This window comes from Talpa occidentalis, unplaced genomic scaffold (assembly GCF_014898055.3).
Source record: "Talpa occidentalis isolate TD23 unplaced genomic scaffold, MPIMG_talOcc4v2.1 talOcc4.14, whole genome shotgun sequence".
NCBI lineage: Eukaryota > Metazoa > Chordata > Mammalia > Eulipotyphla > Talpidae > Talpa > Talpa occidentalis.
The window spans coordinates 42,370,635-42,390,018 of NW_023601433.1; the positions used below are offsets into that span (position 1 = coordinate 42,370,635).

A 19,384-nucleotide genomic window follows, 5' to 3' on the forward strand; every position below is an offset into this window, starting at 1 on the left:
CCTATGTCCTTAATACCACCTGAAACGGAAGAAAGGATATGGCCTCAGAAATTTTAAAGTTAATTGCACAGTTTTCTTCATTATCTCAAGGTACTCATTTTTGATATGTCCTAAAAATTTGGGCATTTTAAGTTTTATAGTTGTATTTTTCATTCATCTGTTTGATTTGTCTCCATTATTGTTTTAATGCCTCTGTTAGGTTTTCGTATATGAAAAGTTTTTTTTAGTAGATTTATTGCCACACTGTGCATGTTCATTTATTTACTGAGAGTTTGGCGTACATTTAATACTTTTTTTTAAAGATATATTTTTATTTATTTATGCATACAAGAGCTAGGGTAGGCCAGAAGTTCTGGGGTGAGAGGATTCACCAGAGACAGATTGGGGGGCAGAACAGGTGGATCTACTGAAAATCACTATTGAGGAGAGCAGTGACAAGACCGGAGAGGTCTGCTGTGCCATGTGGATTGGTTCTCTGGCTGGGCATGGAACTCATGTCGCAGTGGCCGGCATGATAGCAATGGTAGTAGCGCTGAGACATTAACCCCTGCACCACTAAGGAGGTCCCCATTTAATACCCTTTTGTTTTCGGATTCTAGTGGCAGAGTTGGCATTGCGTTAGTAACCAGTTTGAATGCCTACTCTTTTTAAGAGACACCCTCAATAAAATGTCACCTAGCATGGTTTACTTTTTAAAAAATAGATCTTGAGTAACTGAATATTTCCTGGGCATTGTCAGCATTAGTCAGTCATTTGGAGAGTTATTTCAACTATTGGCTTTCTAAAACTTGTTTTATATATTTGGTGTTCTGCAGCCCAAGGCACTTTAGAGATTACTGTTGATTTATTTGGGCACTTAATATGCTTCCCTGGCATTTTGGCTTCTTGAAGGATTATTATCCACCAATAGCTAATTTAAAAATCGCTTATGCTCTTTAGTGTTCCCATGGAATTCAATAGCTTTTAGATGCCAGTAAGGCAGGCCTTTTGGTAGATTGACTAGAAAAATAATTGTTTAAGCAGTGCTGAATAACTGTGAGGTAGCTGTTGCCTTGACGACTAGAAAACTGTTTTGTTTGCTAAACAAAAGGATGGTAATTTAGTGGTTTAATTTCCTTTTTGGCATGAAGGTACTACATGAAAAACATTTTATTTTAGCCTCTGAGATGGTCAAAATTATTAGCCAAAATTAGAGAAGCAGTTTTTTGTTTTGTTTTATTTTGTTATATATACATAACTTAGCAGGGTTGGTGTTGGTCAAAGGAATTTTAGTAAACCTGGTGGCATAATTCTTTGTATATCTCTACTTTGGCCAAAGTACAGTAGCCTCAGAATGGGTATATAGTGCTGATTGTCTTTGCTACACTAAGGAGTTGTAAATCACTGCCTTATTTAGCATTCCCACATACACACAACCTCTCATTACTAGAATTCAACATGATTGTTTTATTTATGAATTGAATATGGAGGATCATACTTAAATGCCATAAATATATTACATATACATAAATATATGCATACACAATATTTATGTGGAATCTCTTTTGTATATAACAAACTTTTTTTTTAATTCACAGGTTTTCCTTGGATTATTAAGTAATAGTAGTTTTTATTTAGAAGTATATACTGGGTCATGTTCTAATAACTTTACATGTAGCATTTCAGTTCTCATCCCTGTGAAATTGTCACAGAGCTTATAGCCAGAGGTCACCTAGCTAGTAAGTGGTAGATTTCAACTCAGTTCAAGAGCCTATGCTCTTAATTACTGTATTATACTGACTTTCATTAATTTTGCATTCCAAATATTTTGGCAAATACAGAAAAGTATTAAGAAAATTAAAAAAAAAATCTCAATTACTACGGATAATAATTCTCTTATTCTGATGAAGGAATATATTATCTGGGGTATCTTTGAAAATAATCAGGGTTTAGTCAGGATATAGATGTGACAGAATTGATTAGGAATTGATAACTGTGGATTATGGTATATTGGTAATTTGTATTTTTTGTATACATTTCAGATGTTCCTTTGTATACATTGTAAAAAAGAAGAATACATGCCAGCTGTAAAGAAAAAGAAAAGAACCTGTTTTCAAAATAAACAGGAAGAGTTACTTTGACATATTTTCATATTCTTACCCCCCTTTCGACTCCTTTTCCCATAGGTTAATGCCTATTAAAAGTTGTTCCTATCTTTATTACAAATGCTTTTCCTGTATGTATAATAGAGCAAACCCATGTTTGATTCTTTCCATATTTCTTGAAGTAGATATTCTGAGGAGTAGTGACATTTTTGAAAGACCAGGTTCTAATCACATTTCGTTCCCAGGTTCTAATCACATTTCATTCCCTATGCTAACAATATTATGGAGAGTGTGCCATATCTGAACTTGCATTGGTGTAATGACTAGTCTACACTGTTTCATACTATTAATAGTAATTGTTAATAGCACAATGCTTGAGGCATAACTAAGTGCTGGATTCTAACGTTGAGCCTGTTTTCATAATGTGCAACTGAAGCTTAGAGAGAGGTTCAGTATCCTATGAAAAGTGGCATAGTTAGTGTGTGGAATAGAACTGGGATTAGATCTGGTTTTTCTTCTTTGAAAAACCTGTGATATTGTGCTTTATTACCTCATTACACTAATGATAGAGTGATAACTTCTCCTCTACTGAAATTGCAAACACAAATCTGTGTACGTTATGAATTTCATTTGTTTTCTACAGAAATTCTCATTCTTATTTTGGTCAGTACAGTTTCAGTTTTGGATAATTATATGTCTCAAGTGCCCCATTCTGACCATCTTTGAAACCCCAATATTTTTATATAGGCTTGTTGCACACATATATACAGAATTCAAATTATTGTGTTCATCTGATGATGATAATTTAGGGACAGAAAAATAACAAAAATAACTTAGCTGATACCGAGAGAGAGAGAGAGAGAGAGAGAGAGAGAGAGAGAGAGAGAGAGCAGAAGATCAGAACATAGATCATTGTTTTTCCTGTGCTCTTTTTAACAAATTAGCACTGCTTTAACAATGTGTTTATTTTAGCAACTTTTTATTAGACTTCAGTTTCCCTTTGCAATTATTTTCTAAGAGAAATTTTTAATGCTTTTTTAATTCCCTTTTCATATGTTCTAGCTAGCTTGAAGGAAAATATTATCCTTCAAAAATAATAATTTTCCCCCACAATATTTAAAGCAATTAATACTTGTTTCTGTCAAAAGAATTTTCATGTTGGTTAGGGTGGGTTGGCTTTACTTTGGGGGGAAAGGTATCGTCTCTCAAGTTAGAGTTGAATAAATCTACCTAATAAATCGTTTGCTGTAGTTGAAAAGTTGCTAGTGTTTGAAATGAATATTAATGAAAAAAAAAAAACATGTAAATGTGTTTCTTTATAGTAGGAGTAGAAATATATTAATATTCTTCCCCCCCCAAAATTCTCTATCATAAAAGTAACTTAAATAACTTATCGTTTTTTAAAAAAAGATTTATTTATTTATGCATACAAGAGCTGGGGTACAGGCCAGAGACATGGGGGATGAGAGGAGCAGAACAGACAGAAGTACACTGCTGAGGGGAGCAGTGAGCAAGACAGGAGGGGTCTGCTACGCCATGTGGGTTGCTCCCTGACCGGCCGGGGATTGAACTCATGCTGCAATGGCTGCAGACAGCTTCATAGGTTGCATCTTAGCCCCTTGTGCCAGGCGGGGGGTGGGGGGTCCCCGAAAGATTTATTTATTTATGCATACAAGAGCTGGATGTAGACCAGAGGTGGGGGCGGTGGGAGGATTCACCAGAGACAGAGTGGGGAGTAGAACAGGTGGATTGAAATACACTGCTGAGGGGAGCAGTGGGTGAGACAGGAGAGGTCTGCTGTGCCCTGTGGGTCACCTTCCTGGCTGGGGATTGAACTCCTGCTGCAGTAGCTGTGGATTGCTTCACAGTGCTGATACTTAACCCCTTGTGCCACCAGGGAGGCCCCAAAAGCTTATCACTTCTTAAATTTTAATTTGTGAATAGGCACAAAAGTATTATGTTTAGTTGATTTCATGTTCTCCTATATTTCACAGTTTCTGGTTCCTTGTGTTTTCATTTATTTTAACTATTCTGTAAAATAAATGTTACTGGCTAATACGGCATGAATGTTTAATGGGAGAGATTGCAAGTTGTAGAGAAAAATGGAATTGTAACCAAAATTTTGACCAATGAAAGTGATACTTAAGGAGCAGAACAGACAGATTGATCGAAGTACACTGCTGAGGGGAGCAGCGGGCAAGACAGGAGGGGTCTGCTGCACCATGTAGGTAGCTCCCTGGCCCGCAGGGAAATCGAACTTGCGCTGCAGAGACGGTGGACAGCTTCACAGCGCTGCACTCAACCTCTTGCACCGCCAGGAGGGTCCAGAAATGATTACCTTTTTATGTGCATATACTTCTTTTGTATAGATGAGTTGAAATATCTTTAACCCTTTGCCACCAGGGAGGCCCTAGTTGAGAAAACAAATATTGTTTAACACAGAAAAGTAAATAAAGAGTGAACCCATGCCAGAGTATTTAAGACATTTTGGCAAATTTTTGTAATTTCCCAGATTGGATTTTTTCATAGTTTTTACCAGTAGTTTGAATACCTGTAATATCCTCTCCTTTTATCCTATTCTACTTAGAATTGTCTAAGTAGGGATATAACAAAGCTCTTCTGAATTTGCCTAGATACAGCCTAAATAGTAAAAGAAATTTTCTCAAACTTTGAAGGATCTGCCTTTTAGTAAATGGCCCCTCTAAGTGGTGATATAATAAATAAATATTTGAATTAATGGCTGAGTGGAACACAGTGGTTGTGATTGAGCTAATTTATATCATGGACCATATATATATATATATATATATATATAAATATATATATATATATATAAATTTTTTTTCCCCCCTTAAAGATTTATTTTTATACAAGAGCTGGGGTACAGGCCAGAGGCATGGGAGGGTGAGAAGATTCACCATAGACAGAGCGGGGAACAGAACAGGCAGACTACTGAAATACACTGCTGAGGGGAGCAGTGGGCGTGACAGGAGAGGTCTGCCACGCCATGTGGGAATCTCCCTGGCCAGGCGGGAATCGAACCGTCACTGCTGAAGCTGTCCCCTGGTGGCACAGTGGTTGAGTGCTGGGCTGCGAGGCTGCAGCACCATTTCATTCCCTGGCCGCTGGTGAGGGTCTCACCAAAAAAAAAAAAAAAAAAAAAAAGATGCATTTTTATTTTATATGATATACATTTAAGTAGTCTTTATGATATATATTTTATTAAAATTTTGTGGTATTTTACAGATATAGATTGTTTTTTATTAACAGATACATTCAACTATTACAACTTTTAAATCTATAACAGGATTAGATTTGCTATTCTAAGAACTGATTATGGGAAAGAATCAGAATTTGAATCTAATTATATTTCTTTGCATTTTAGGCCCTTGATGAGCCTCCCTATTTGACAGTGGGGACTGATGTAAGTGCTAAATACAGAGGAGCCTTTTGTGAAGCCAAGATCAAGACAGCAAAAAGACTTGTCAAAGTCAAGGTATAGTATATGTAGATTTTAGAAATTATATTTTATATTTAAATTTTTATTTGGTAGTATAGTTAAGACTTTTTTCCCTGAAAGATATTTAGATTCTTGGAAGAATGTTTATAAAGATACCTGAAAACAAAGCATTAATCTCTGTTCCAGCTGGAATGAAATTAGATGATCACAGTTGCTGTTTTGAGTGCCATTTTCACTATAGACTTTGTATTGTTGGTCTTGTAGAGCTGAAGTTTACATTCCTTAATTTATTATAACAAAATGAAGCTCATAAAGTTTTAGTGAGTTCTCTAAGACCTTTATAGCAAATTAGTGACCATAGATTATCAATTTTAAGACATACTTCCTTTCCTCATTTTATTTGATTTTATTAAAGATTTATTTATTTATTTATGCATACAATAACTGGGGTACAGGCCAGAAATGTGGGGGGGGGTGAGAGGATTCACAAGAGACAGAGTAGGGAACAGAACAGGCAGATCAACCAAACTACTCTGCTGAGGGGAGCAGTGGGTGAGTCAGGAGAGGTTTGCTGCACCATGTGGGTAGCTCCCTGGCCGCGGATTGAACTCGTGCTGCAGTGGCTGCAGACAGCCCCATAGGTTACGCCTTAACCCCTTGTGCCACCAGGGAGTCCCCTCCTTTCCTCATTTTAATCATGACATTGAGATGCGATTTATAATTGATGCGGTCTTAGATAACAATGAAATGTGGTTGATCCAGTTGCTGATTCCATATCCTCAACCTTTCTTGAAAAATCTTTATTTTTTAAAATTATTATTATTACTTTTTATTAAACTTTTTTATTTTCTTACACCATTGTTCATCTTTGTACAATATTTGTTTTCTCCCCTCAGGTATAGTCACCATAAATCTCCCACCACCACATCACCTGTGAACTGTCACCATAGTTCCTTGCAAGTAGTTTGTAGTTTCCTTGCAAGTTTTGTCTCTTTTTTGACACTTTGTTTGTTTTTGCTGTATTCTTCCAACAAGTGAAACCATCCAATATTTTTCTTTTTCCTTCTGTATTATTTCACTGAGCTTAATCCCTTCCAGTCCATCCGTGTTGCGAATGGCATGAGTTTATCTTTTTTGATTGCTGAATAGTACTCCATTGTGTGTGTGTGTGTATGTGCACGCACGTGTACATCACATTATCTTGATCTATTCATCTATTTTTTTTTTTTTAGAGGCATGTTTCTTTATTTATTTGTTTGTTTGTTTGTTTTTGTTTATACATGCACTGGGTACAGTCAGAAGCGCGGGAGGGTGAGAGAATTCACCAGAGCCAGAGCGGGGAGCAGAGCAGGCAGAAGGACTGAAGTACACTGCTGAGGGGAGCAGCGGGCGGCAGGAGAGGTCTGCGCGCCATATGGGACCCTCCTCCAGTGGCCGGGGAGCAGCCGGGGATCGAACCGGCGCTGCAGAGGCTGCGGGCAGCTTCGCAACCCAGCGCTCAACCGCTGCGCCACCGGGGAGGCCCTATTCATCTATTTTTGGGCATTTAGGTTATTTTCTTTTTTTAGCTATTGTAAATAGTACTGCAGTAAACATAGGAGTGCAGGTTTCCTATTGAATTAGCATTTTTGTGTCCTTTGGGTAGCTTCTTAGGAGTGGAATCACTGGGTCATATAATAAATCCATTTTTAGTGTTTTGAGGAATCGCCACACAGTTCTCCATGGTAGCTGGAACAGTTTGCTTTCCTACCAGTAGTGTAAGAGGATCCTTTTCTCCTCATCCTGGCCAGCATTTGTTGTTGCCTGTTTTTTTAATATGAGCCATTCCTCACTGGTAGTTAGGTAATATCTCATTATGGTTTTGATTTGTATTGCCCTGATTATAAGTGATGTTGAACATTTTTGAAAAATCTTTCTAATGTGCTTACATTTTGTTTCAGATAATTCAGAAAAAGAAATTAATTATTTACATTTTAATAAGCTATCAGTGTTGATATGGTATTTTTGTAAGTATGAAGGAAGATGTGGATATGAGGATGAGATTGTCCCTGATCTCTGTCTTTAAAGGATTTATAGTCCAGATTAGCAGATATCCTATAAAATATTGGTTTGATTATCGCCAGTTAAACAGGCTGGAGAGGTATTATACTTCCATTGGAGATTATCGGAGTCTTTTATGGAACATTGTCCATGCCACAAGGCATCAAACTTAAAATCTTATGCATGGATGTGCTAAAAAAAAAAGTTTTCTGATAATTAAGAACCATTGTATCAGATAGTTAAGAACCAAAGGCCTTTATTGTAAATTATATAATGCTAGTCTTGGTATCACCCTATTTTCAGTTTTCTCTTGCTAGGCATCTACAAGCTCTGTGCAATTTGATTATGTAGGAACTCTTACAGGTGCTCATATAGTGACATTTCCTGTTCTGATTCACACACTGATGTTCACTGAATTTTGTTTGTTTGTTTTTTTATTTTTGCCCTGTTTTCCTAGAGAGGAAGGGCAACCTTTTTATTAGTTTTCTCTCTCGCTCTCTTAAGACAAGGCTATTGCTCAGCCTGTATAACACCTTAATGTGAATAAGACTAAAGCCCTCCCTCCACAGAGAGCCTTTGGGGCACAGGTAAACACTTGGTGCCAGTTTGGGAACGGTGTTCCTTTTGGACAGGAGCAGTGTTACTTTAGGATCTATTTGTTGGTCTGCAGAGCACAGGCTGGATTTTAGCCTTGACTTCAATCACAGCTGGCTGTCACTGTATTAAATGAACCAGCAAAATGAAATGTAACATTTCTACCATTTCTTACTATTAATAAAATGAAGAAAACTGCTGCCTCTGTTGATAACACAAAGTGCTAGTACCTTGTAGACATGCTTCTTCCCCACTCACTTTTTATTTACTGGACATTTACTCTGTGCTAAGATCTGCATTAGGTATTGAAACTCTAGTGTTAACCTGTTCCTTAAGTACCTTATAGTTTAAGTGAATGACACAGATGCTTAAAAATTTAAATAAAGGACTATGTGCTTTGGTATGAGGCAGAAATGCCTGGGTTGCTGTAAGTATAAGACATCTGCTTTTTTTAATCTGGTTTATGAGCCTGTTTACCTAAAATGATTGACACATACATCTGATAAAACCGTGGTTCACTGTAAGAACTCCTATATGTATAAGGAAAACAACTTTTTCTGTGTTGAATAATGGAAGCTACCTTGTTTTATATCAACGTATTAAATATTTATGTAAAACCCTTTGTTTTAATTTACACTTTTCACATCTGGTTTCCCATTCTCTAGTTTAATATACTGATATAGAAAATATAATAAGATTCTGGAGCTATAGACTGCCTGAGGTTAAATGTCACCTCTATCATGTACAAGTTCTGTGTTCTTGGAGCAGTTACTTACACTTTTTCCCTCAGTTTTTTCATCAACAAAATGGGAATAATAAGGTTGTAAAGATTGTAAAGATTATATGTTTGATGCTTGAGCCTAATGTTTAATGCTCAGTAAATATGCTGCTGCAGCTTACTATTAAGCTAGACATTCACAAATGATAGAACCTAATTGTTCAAGATCTCTTCGATTTCCCCCTCATTTTAATGAAAATATACAGCTGATAACTAATAGTATTGAACAAAGTTATGATATGTAACACATCAAGCAATTTAGTGATTTTTCAGTTAATAAATGTAAGAGTTGGAATCTTGTGTAAACTAGGTACCTGTTAGTTTAGATTACTTGTAATAAAAGAAATTCATGCATCGATGAGTTTGTTGCTTGATTTTTTTTTTTGCTGTAGGTGGTGGCTAATTAAATTTATAATCTCTAGGTAACATTTAGACATGATTCTTCAACAGTGGAAGTTCAGGATGACCACATAAAAGGCCCACTAAAGGTAAATCATTTATTAATTTATTCAGTATTAAATCTCATCTTTTGCTGAGAAAAATAATTGTATTTGGCAATTTTTAAAATTCATTGACAGTTTTGTTATTGAGTTGATAAACATGTGATTCTCTGTAAATAGACTAATAAAAAAAATTATATTCAATAAAACCTGATATAAGCCTGTGTTCAGAAATAAAATGAACATCAAGGAAGATTTGATTACTTTTTATTTACTTAGCTCTTTCTCTCTCATATTTCAGTTACTGAAATGGTAGGTGATGATATAGGCTAGGGATTAAGTGGTAAAAGTTCATGATGATGTGAAAAGTGAGCAGTAAAACAGAAAATTCCTCAGACTTTTTAATTCTTTGAGGCAACTACTAGCAAGTGAAATTTTTTAAAGATTTATCAAGCATAAACGTGATAAACATGTTAATGCATGCTACTAGGGAATTTATTTGCAGTTGTTTTTCCTTATTAGTCAGTGAAATAAATACTGCTTTTATTTTCTATTAGTGACAAATTAAAGGAATGTGTGGGTTGCCATTTGTGTTCTTTTTGGTCCTTTTAAATATCTGAAAATGGACTTTGGCCTGACTGAATTTTAAGAAAAATTAATAGAATCAAGGAAAATTTGTTTGTAAAGAAAAATCCTTTACTGATAAAACTGTACTTTTCAGAGAATTAAACAGATGTATTGGCCAATTTTTGCTTGTGATTGCCTTTAAAACTTTTAGTTGGATCCCATGGGCTTGTAACTTACTATGTAGTCTGAACTATGGAGGACTAAAACTGAGGTCTTAAATAAATAAATAAAACTGAGTTCTTTTTTCTTTTTTATTTATGCATACATGCACTGGGGTGAGGCCAGAGGTGCAGGGGAAGGAGTGAGAGGATTCACCAGAGACAGAGTGAGGAGCAGAAGAGGGGGATCTACTGAAATATACTGCTGAGGGAAGCAGCGGGCAAGACAGGAGAGATCTGCTGCTCCTTGTGGGTTAGCTCCCAGGCTGGGGATCGAACTCATGCTGCTCTGGCTGGTGATAGCTTGATAGCGCTGAGACTTTAACATCTGCGCCACCAGGGAGGACCTGAGTTCTTCTTTTCTCTCTCTCTCTCTTTTTTTTTATTTTGTCTTGTAAAAATTAACTTTCCCTCATTTCTATTTGCTATATATATATATATATATATATATATATATATATATATTCACTTGCTGGAACAAAATCATGTGCATCTATGTAAGACAAGAGCTAGATTTAGCACTTAATATATGCCAGTAGTGTGCTAATAAGTCTTTTATACATACCGTGTAATCCTCATAGCAGCTCTTTACAGAAAGAAGGGAGATGAAGTAATCTGTCCAAGGTTTCAGAGCCAGTAATGGCAGAACCAAAATTCTTATAGTCTTACATCCTGTAATGGAAGCATTGTGCCCTCTGGATGTTAAGATATGTTTTGTGTTTTTGTCTCCTTAGCACAGCATCGTTAGTTCTTCACTGCCTGACTGCCCTCTTCACTTAGCACAGGCCAACTAGTACCAGCTACAGAAACTGTTCAGTGTTAGGAAGGGATAGGAAAGGTAACTACTTTGCAAACTTAAGCCATCTTTTTTTTTCCTCCTATAACTGCAGCCTCCTTGATAGTGGCATTGCTTATTTATTTTGCTTGTTTGGTTTTTCTTATTAAAATTTTCATTGTGATTAGGGCATAAGATCATTCTGATATAAACATAGACAAGTATTTATTTTATTTATTTATTTTTTTTTTGTGGGACCCTCGCCGGTGGCCGGTGAACGAACCGGCGCTGCAGAGGCTGCGGGCAGCCTCGCAGCCCAGCGCTCAACCGCTGCGCCACCAGGGGAGGCCCCATAGACAAGTATTTTTAAGATCATTCTGATATAAACATAGACAGGTTGGGCAAGTTTTGGTCACAAGATTACTAAAATGTTTTTCTGGCCTATAGATTTTGTTTTTTTTATTACAAAAGTTTATTTAACAAAAAAGCTCAGTAAGAAAATGTACAGAACCCAATTTTTGTGTCATTGTAAAAAAGTGCGATGGAGCGGGGACATGTAGAAGCAGTTATTTCTCTGGAGAACACAGTTCCTGTTTATACTCATTATAAGGCTTCTAATTCCCATCATTCCAGCATTGTTCTCTTGCTCACCAGTTTCCATCTCCATAACATTCATCTATCACAAGATATGCGAAGGAACAGATGTCTGCAGTATTCCTTGGACATGTCTACCACCATTTAATTTCAATAACTTTTTAGTCCATAAATTTTTTCAGCTGGGGTATGGAGGGTGGGAGGGTAAACTGTGCTCATGGTATCTACTCAGTGAGTTCAGAGATGCCTCCAGACAAAATTCATTCATGGCCTTTCTACCTAGATTTTTTCCTTTTTATATAGATTTTGTTTTGTTCCTTAATATACTTTGTAGCATTCTATCAGTTGATAGACTGATACCATTTGGATAAGTGTTTCTCTTAGAAGAAATAATTCTGCCAGAATTGACGGTCATTTGATCTCTGTATATTTTCAGTGAGTTCACATGAAAATAATACCTAGACTAGTTTACTATTAATAAAAATATTGGACTACCTATTTTTTGACTGTAGTCATTTAATAAAAAGTTACTTAATTTTCCAGAAATTCCTTCCCCCGTTTGGGCATTGTGTGGAGCTACCAGTCTTTTATTTGAATAAATTTTTGTTGTCACCATAAAGGCCATATAAATATAATTAATATTTTCTTGATCATATGGAAAATATTTTAAATGATTGTCATTAGTGGTACTTTCTAACTCTTATGGAAACCTCAAAACTTTTTCTTAAAAGTTCCTGAAAAGTTTCCTTGAAAAGGAGAAATTATATGTGCCAGGACCATCAATTTCACAGACATTGGTCCTCAGAGTGTGATCTGAGGACCTCAGGTGGTTCCCAAAACCCTTTGAGGGAAACCGTAAGGGCGAAACTATTTTCATTAATAATGCTTAAATATTATTTGCTCTTTTCACTGTGTTGTTTCACTTACGGTACAAAAACAGTGGTGGATAAACTTGCTGGCATCTTAACATAAATCAAAGCAGTAGATGTTTATTCTTTAGCACCATGCACTCAGTTTTTTAAAAAGCCGGTTTTGGTTTTGTTCATTCATCTAAAATTTTTTCTAACTTTTTCTGATACTTTAGGTTGGAGCTGTTGTAGAAGTGAAGAATCTTGATGGTGCATATCAGGAAGCTGTTATCAATAAATTAACAGATGCCAGTTGGTACACTGTAGGTAAGGAAGTAAACTTTTAAAAATGTATTTTCAAAGATAATACAAATAAAGCAAAATTTCCTTTATTTATTTGCACCCTTACTACCGTATATTATTAGTGTTAATGGTTGTTATCTTTTAAACTTTTATTTTGTGCATATAACAAACAATTTCAAATTGTGTGTATTATACAATTGGATTTCTAGCCTTTTTCACTTCAAAGTATATCTTAGAGAAATTTCTTTTCCATCTTAACCAACTTTAAGTGTACGTTTCAATGGTATTAAATATTCATGTTCTTCATCAGATTGAAAAATTCCTGGCTGGTATGTACCAATAATTTATTTTCTCTTACTAATGCTGTTGTCAGTACTTGCTATTACAGTAAATGCTGCATTGAATGTCTTCTGTACATATCCATTATTTTAGTGTTCCTCTGTTGTATACAGTGAGAAATAGATGTAATTGAAGGGAAAGGTACTTTTGAACGTTAGAAGGAAATAAAAACTACTTTCCTAAAAGATTGTTTATATTCTTTTTTTTAAAGATTTATTATTTATGCATACAAGAACTGGAGTACAGGCCAGAGGTGCGAGGGGTGGTGGTGAGAGGATTCACCAGAGAGCTGGGGGAGCAGAACAGGCAGATGTACTGAAATACACTGCTGACGGGAGCAGTGGGCAAGACAGGAGAGGTCTGCTGCTCCATGTGGGCTGCCCCTTGGCCAGCCGGGCATCGAACTTGTGCTGCAGTGGCTGGCAGCAGCTTGACAGCGCTGTTTCTAACCCCTGCGTCACCAGCGAGGCCCCAAAGACTGTTTATATTCTAATGAACAGTGCATGAGTTTCCCGAACCCTTGTCAAATTTGATTATAATCTTTTGTAATTTTAGCTAATTTGGACACAAAATAGTGTTTCAGTTTTTGTTTAATATTGTCCTTCCACGATCACTAGTGAGATTTACCATCTTTTTACATGTTTATTGAAAGGAATATAATTTCTTTCTTTTGAATTGCCATTTTACAATGTCTTCCCAATCTTTCTCTTTTCCCCTTGGGAGAGTTATCTTTTTCTTACTATTTTTAGGATATTAGTTCTTTATGTATTTTGAATATTAGCCCTTTGTTACTTCAGTTGCTATTATTTTCCTCTGAATGCTAGGCTCTTTTATCTCTAGTCAGTTTTTCTCTGGTCCTCCACCTTTTTCTTTGTAGTTTCAGTCTTGAATCTTGTTTAAGAAAGGGTTTCTACCATTAATGTTATTGATTTGTTTTTCAAAGTTTTGTTTTTGTTTTACAAAAAACTTCATTTTACCTACTGTTAATTTTCTATAACATTTTGAAATGTCAATTTTTTTTAAATTGATAGACATTTATCCTAGTATTATTTATTGTATGATAATTTTTGTTCTTTAATGACTTCAAAGGAGAACACACACCTAACAGAATATCTTTGGTGATATTCCATCAAAATTTGATGGAATTTTGAGAGGGTATAGATGAGTTTTGTTTATATTTTTGTGGGGTGTAAAAAACCTGGTGGAAAGAGGGAAATTTTGATTTTGAGACTAGGTTACAAGCCTGTGTAACAAGCAATTCTATGTATTAAACCTAAAAGGTAATTAGATGTGGTAATCAGACTCATAAATAGCACTTTGGTTGAATATTTTAGTTACAACATTTTAAAAAGGTAATAAAAGTTATATACTCAGTCTCATAATGTAAGGTCTCATAATATTTAAGAATCTAATTTTAGTAGTTACACAAAAACTGATTTCTAAAATCTGGGCCTTGTAACTTTATTTAAAATGGGGGTGTTCTCCATAATTTCTGAGGAATGTAGTATATGCCTGAAATATAAAATATATATTCTGTATATGTAAATTTAACTAAATTTTCTGGGACATTTTAGTACTTTAAGTTAGTAGTTTTCAATTGGGGACATATTTGCCAACATGGGAACACTTGGCAGCGTCTAGTAGGGCATTATTGATTGTCACTGCTGAAGAGGGTGTACCACTGGCATCAAGCTTTTTGTTTGTTTTTCTTTTTTAGGGTTAGCCTGAATATGTAAATCTGTAATTTTACTTTCTGTTTCTTCACTGAATCTGTATTTATCAGTAGGAAATCTTCCCTTTCATTTGTTACTTTGAGAAGGGTTAATTAGCATTTAAATGGTTTCTTACTGAATGTCAACTTCTTGTTTTTGTTTGGTGTTTTCTTTTTCAGGGACGATATTTCCTTTTCAGGTATATGATTTTTTGCTAGAAATTGGAAAAGATTCTCTATATTTGAAGTTAACCTTTAGAAAATATGAACTGAGAACTGAATTTCAAATGTAATCTTAAAACAGTACCTCTATTTGCAGTCAGGAAATTAAATCATAATTTATATCATCTTGTTAATTTTTGAAAAATCCTTAAGTAGTATCCATTTTTACCTTCTCTCGTAGTTTTTGATGATGGAGATGAGAAGACACTGAGACGATCTTCATTGTGCCTAAAAGGAGAGAGACATTTTGCTGAAAGTGAAGTAAGTAGTCATTTAATGAATGAATGTGTCCTAAGGTTTTTGTATTGTGGGGAACAAATTTTTGTTTTTTCAGCTTAAATGACTTGTAAACAAGAAAATTAATCAGTACATAATACTATTATAATGTAATCTGTGAAGCATGTTTTAAGATTTTGTGTTTCAGGTTTTATCTCTTTGGTCTAAAACTATTTTAGCATTTGCCCAGAAAGAAAATATAAAGAGCTTGTTTAACTGTTATGTTTAGGCAATTTTTATATAGATTCCTCTAATTTTAATGATTGTAGGGGGAAAAATCTGATTTATAATCCATCGACCCTCCTCATCATTAAAGGATATTTAGATACTCCAAGCAATCCTTGGCTGCTGCTGCTGCTCCTCCTCCTCTTGCTAGCTGACCTTATAGCTTCTCCTTAATTATTTGCTTAACTGTCCCATCTAAAGTATTCATTTCTACTGCTCTTAATCCTTTCAGGTTGATTTAGTTTTCTTTATAGCACTTATCATTCCCTGACATTAGAATATGTGCTTAATTATTTGTTTATTGACTGCCTTCCTCATTATAATGTCTCACAAGGGCAGAAATTTTTTTTGTCTTGGCCACTTTGCTCCTAGTTCCTAAACAGTGCCTGGCACAGAATAGGAACTGAATAAATGTTAGTTGGATGAATAAGTAAGTGCTTGTCTTTGCCAGGGACTTTGCTAAGTGCTTTACATATATTACCATTTTTGCAACATTATGAGATAGATACTATTAATATCCTTAATTTACAGATGAGGAAACTTGATCAGAAGTGGTTTTCAAATCAGCACTTAGTAGCACCAAAGCCATATTCTAAAATTGAAAGTTGTCAGTAAATTGCTAAAGAATAGAGGCTTGACAAAGGTTTGTAAATGAGTAGCTTGCAATTCAAAATTTTTTAAATGGACGTATTGTTATAGTGTTAAATTTTCTAGTACAGTTTATTAATATAAGTGTACAAGTGCAGCTGATTTCTTTTTCCTAGTTACTGTTTAGATTTGTATTTCTTTGGGGAAGTTTTAGTATTATTTATTAAACTGTTAGACCTTGTTTTATGGGTTTTTTGGTTTGTTTTGAAGATATTTTCCCTTTCCTTAAATGATTGAATTCATAGTTCAGAATTTGGGACATGTTCTCTGTTTATGATTCTAGTCTGTGTTTTCAGTCTCTTAACCTATGATTTCTCTGTATTTCTGCCTTATGAGATTACTTGATAATTCCATATTGTGGTTCAGACTTTCCTTTCTTGGTTGCTGCTGAGCCCCGCTCCTCTTAAGTCTAATAGGGGCGCTTCTACCTTCACGATGTCGTTCGTGAACTTTTAACCTAATTAGATCTTTTTACCCTTGGATACTTTTTGCCTTTCTCTTCTTACTTTATGGTCTTTTGTTGCATTTCTTACTTCCCCTAGAAGATTTAAAGCTGTTTTGGGGGAGTACTCCATGTTTTCGTCATCTTGATTTATTCACCTTTCCCCCAAAGTGTTGTCTGTGAAAAAAGTTTTCAATAAATATTTCTTGTACTGATTTGTGAAGGTTTAAATATTGGAAATATATACAATTTGGGGGCAAGTGTAGTGAATTTGGCTTCTTATACTGATGAGGTAAAATTCTTTCTGAGTTTATGTACTTCTTAGAAATAATTTCATTTCTCTTAAACATGTATACAGTTATACTAAATAAATGAATATGGGTATTTGAAGACTTGACTTTTTCATTTGTTAAATGAAGACATGTGTGTTATTTATTTAATCCAGAGAAATATCTAAAATGTTAGTTTTGGTTTTGCCAGGAGAATTTTAAGTCGGAATAGTTCTAAGACAGTTGGAGTATAAAGGATAAAGCAATGTGAACAGTGAGAATCAGTTTTACTGAGTGTGTCCAGACATGTTGTGTACATGTTTTTTATGTTTTACTGAAAGGTAACTGGAATACTGGTGTGTTACCTCTTTCCCCATTCACATAAGCCAGGTGCTATGCTATGTATTGGGGATGCAAGAGTAAGCCAAATAGATAGTGGAATTTATCCTCAGGTAACTTAGTGTCTACTGGTGGAGAAAAAGTATTGATGACACAATCAGAAATACATTTAAATTATAAATGTATTAAGCTCTGTGAAGACATGGCCAGGTATATATATATATACACGGAGAAATTTAATCTGTTTTCTCTGCCATTCCTTTATTTGACATTTTTGATTTTTAAAAATCATTTTTAACTTTTTGAAAGAGTATTCAGAACATTGTTAAAATTAGTAATAATTTTGGTCTTTGGGAGGAAAGCCACATCACATTGTCTATATCTTGAGTCACTAATCCCATTAATAAACTACATACCTCAACAAAGATTTAGGTTCAGGATTTCCATGATAAGACATTACAGTAATACTTCAGTCAGTTTGAATTCCAAAACTAAAATGACTGTTTGCCAAATCAGCTGAGTATTTTGCCCACTACCTAACATCTGTCAGAATTTTGCATGTTTCTATAGAGCATTCAGAATTTGAATATTATTCAGAAGTAGTTTCATCAGCTGGTGTTCTCTCTCTGTGTTTACTACATGCAATAGAAAATTCTAAAGAAAGGTTAGCTAAAATCCCAGTTATATTTCCTGCATTCCATTTTAGGTAACAGGGCTATAGGCATGTTTCCCCTTAGACCTATAGAATTTTCTTTAGCTTTCAATATAGCCAGGAATGTCTGTTTTTTTATCTTTTGGTATAAGACAAAACAAATTTTGTTCTCCCTTTAGTTTTTTTTCTGTCACTTGAATTAAAGGTGTTCCTGCTTTCCTGAACATAGATTCAAGTCAAGCAGAAAAATATTGCTTCCTGCTATTGTAATTTCTTATTACATATTACAGAGAGACCTTAATTTAAGTATTCCTTTATGTGATTCCCAGATAATCATAAATACCAGATATTTTCTTTCTGTAATAAGTGAAATGACTAATAGGTTCTTGAAATAGAAATCACAGTACTTTAATAGAAATTTCTGCTTTCAAGAGAGCAACTTTAATTTTAGGGGAGTAAAGAGGGTTTTCTAATCCATCTGTTAGCTTGGCAAAGTGAATCTAGTTTAATTTATTTTCACCAAGTTTAGTGCTTTTAAATTTTCATCCTTGGGAAGCACAGGTAGGATTTAATGACATGTGACTTTGAATGGGTTTCTTTTTGGCATATTATTGTTTTTGGGCCAACTTTTGCCACCAAAAAGTATTTTTTTAAGTACCCACCTTGCAAACTAAATTTGAAATACTAAACTTTGTGTTCTATAAAAATTACGATTTTTATCTCTCTTTAAAGAATCTTCTTAAGCTTTATGTCTAGTATCTTTTTTCCTATGCATATTCCTTAGTTGTTGGATATGTATGTCTGTGTAATACAAATACATTTACATACATTTAAATGAATTGTGCAAAATATATTAATATGCTTTTTACATTTTCATTATTGCTTCAATAAGATTGTCTCCATTTTAAAAGTTAAAAATTTACTTTTAAATATTGTCACTAGTTTGTGTTTAGATATTTGATCTTTAAATCTAAGTTGATGGACCACCCTTTCATACAATACCCTGGTGTGTAACTTTGAGACTCTTTAACCTGAATAGTTCCTCACCCTTTACTTCCATCCTGATCTCGACTTCACTTAGTGTTCTTGAAATTTTCTTTAATAACAAAGGTTCCATTGGAGGGATGAAAGAGTAATAGTTTTGGAAAAATCTTAAAATATGCTAAAAGTAGGAATAGTATAAAATTGATAATCAGAAAATTAAGTTAGTTGGGATAACATCTTCAGGTTGATAACTTCACTTTTAAACATGTAAACCTTTTTAGGAATAATGGCCAGAAAAATGCAAGAAGTATCTGATATTGAGAAGTGAAGGGAATCATTCCACAATTTTTTCTTTTTGCTTTTAACCATCAACCAATTCCTTGCCTCAAAATCATTTTTGGAAGGGGTGAGGGACAAAAGTTGGACATGAATTGTCACTTGATAATAGAAAGACATGTTCATTTATTGATTATATCTTTATACCAAGCAGCATTGGATGCAGCAGTTCAAAAGAAAGGGAGAATAAAATATTAAATGTAGGAAAAAGCATTCCTTATTACAGAAGATATTTGCAAA

General features: G+C 34.7%; 1 protein-coding gene across 5 annotated transcripts in view; it reads left to right on the forward strand.

Moving 5' to 3' along the window:
• Window positions 1-19,384, forward strand: part of ARID4B (AT-rich interaction domain 4B) — a 134,565-nt gene that overhangs the window by 41,100 nt on the left and 74,081 nt on the right. For all 5 annotated transcript variants that reach the window (XM_037510397.2, XM_054694986.1, XM_037510395.1 and 2 more), the window contains exons 3-6: window positions 5,470-5,580; window positions 9,379-9,444; window positions 12,635-12,725; window positions 15,155-15,234. In XM_037510397.2, the coding sequence (XP_037366294.1) occupies window positions 5,470-5,580; window positions 9,379-9,444; window positions 12,635-12,725; window positions 15,155-15,234 (348 nt within the window). The remainder of the gene's footprint in view (window positions 1-5,469; window positions 5,581-9,378; window positions 9,445-12,634; window positions 12,726-15,154; window positions 15,235-19,384) is intronic.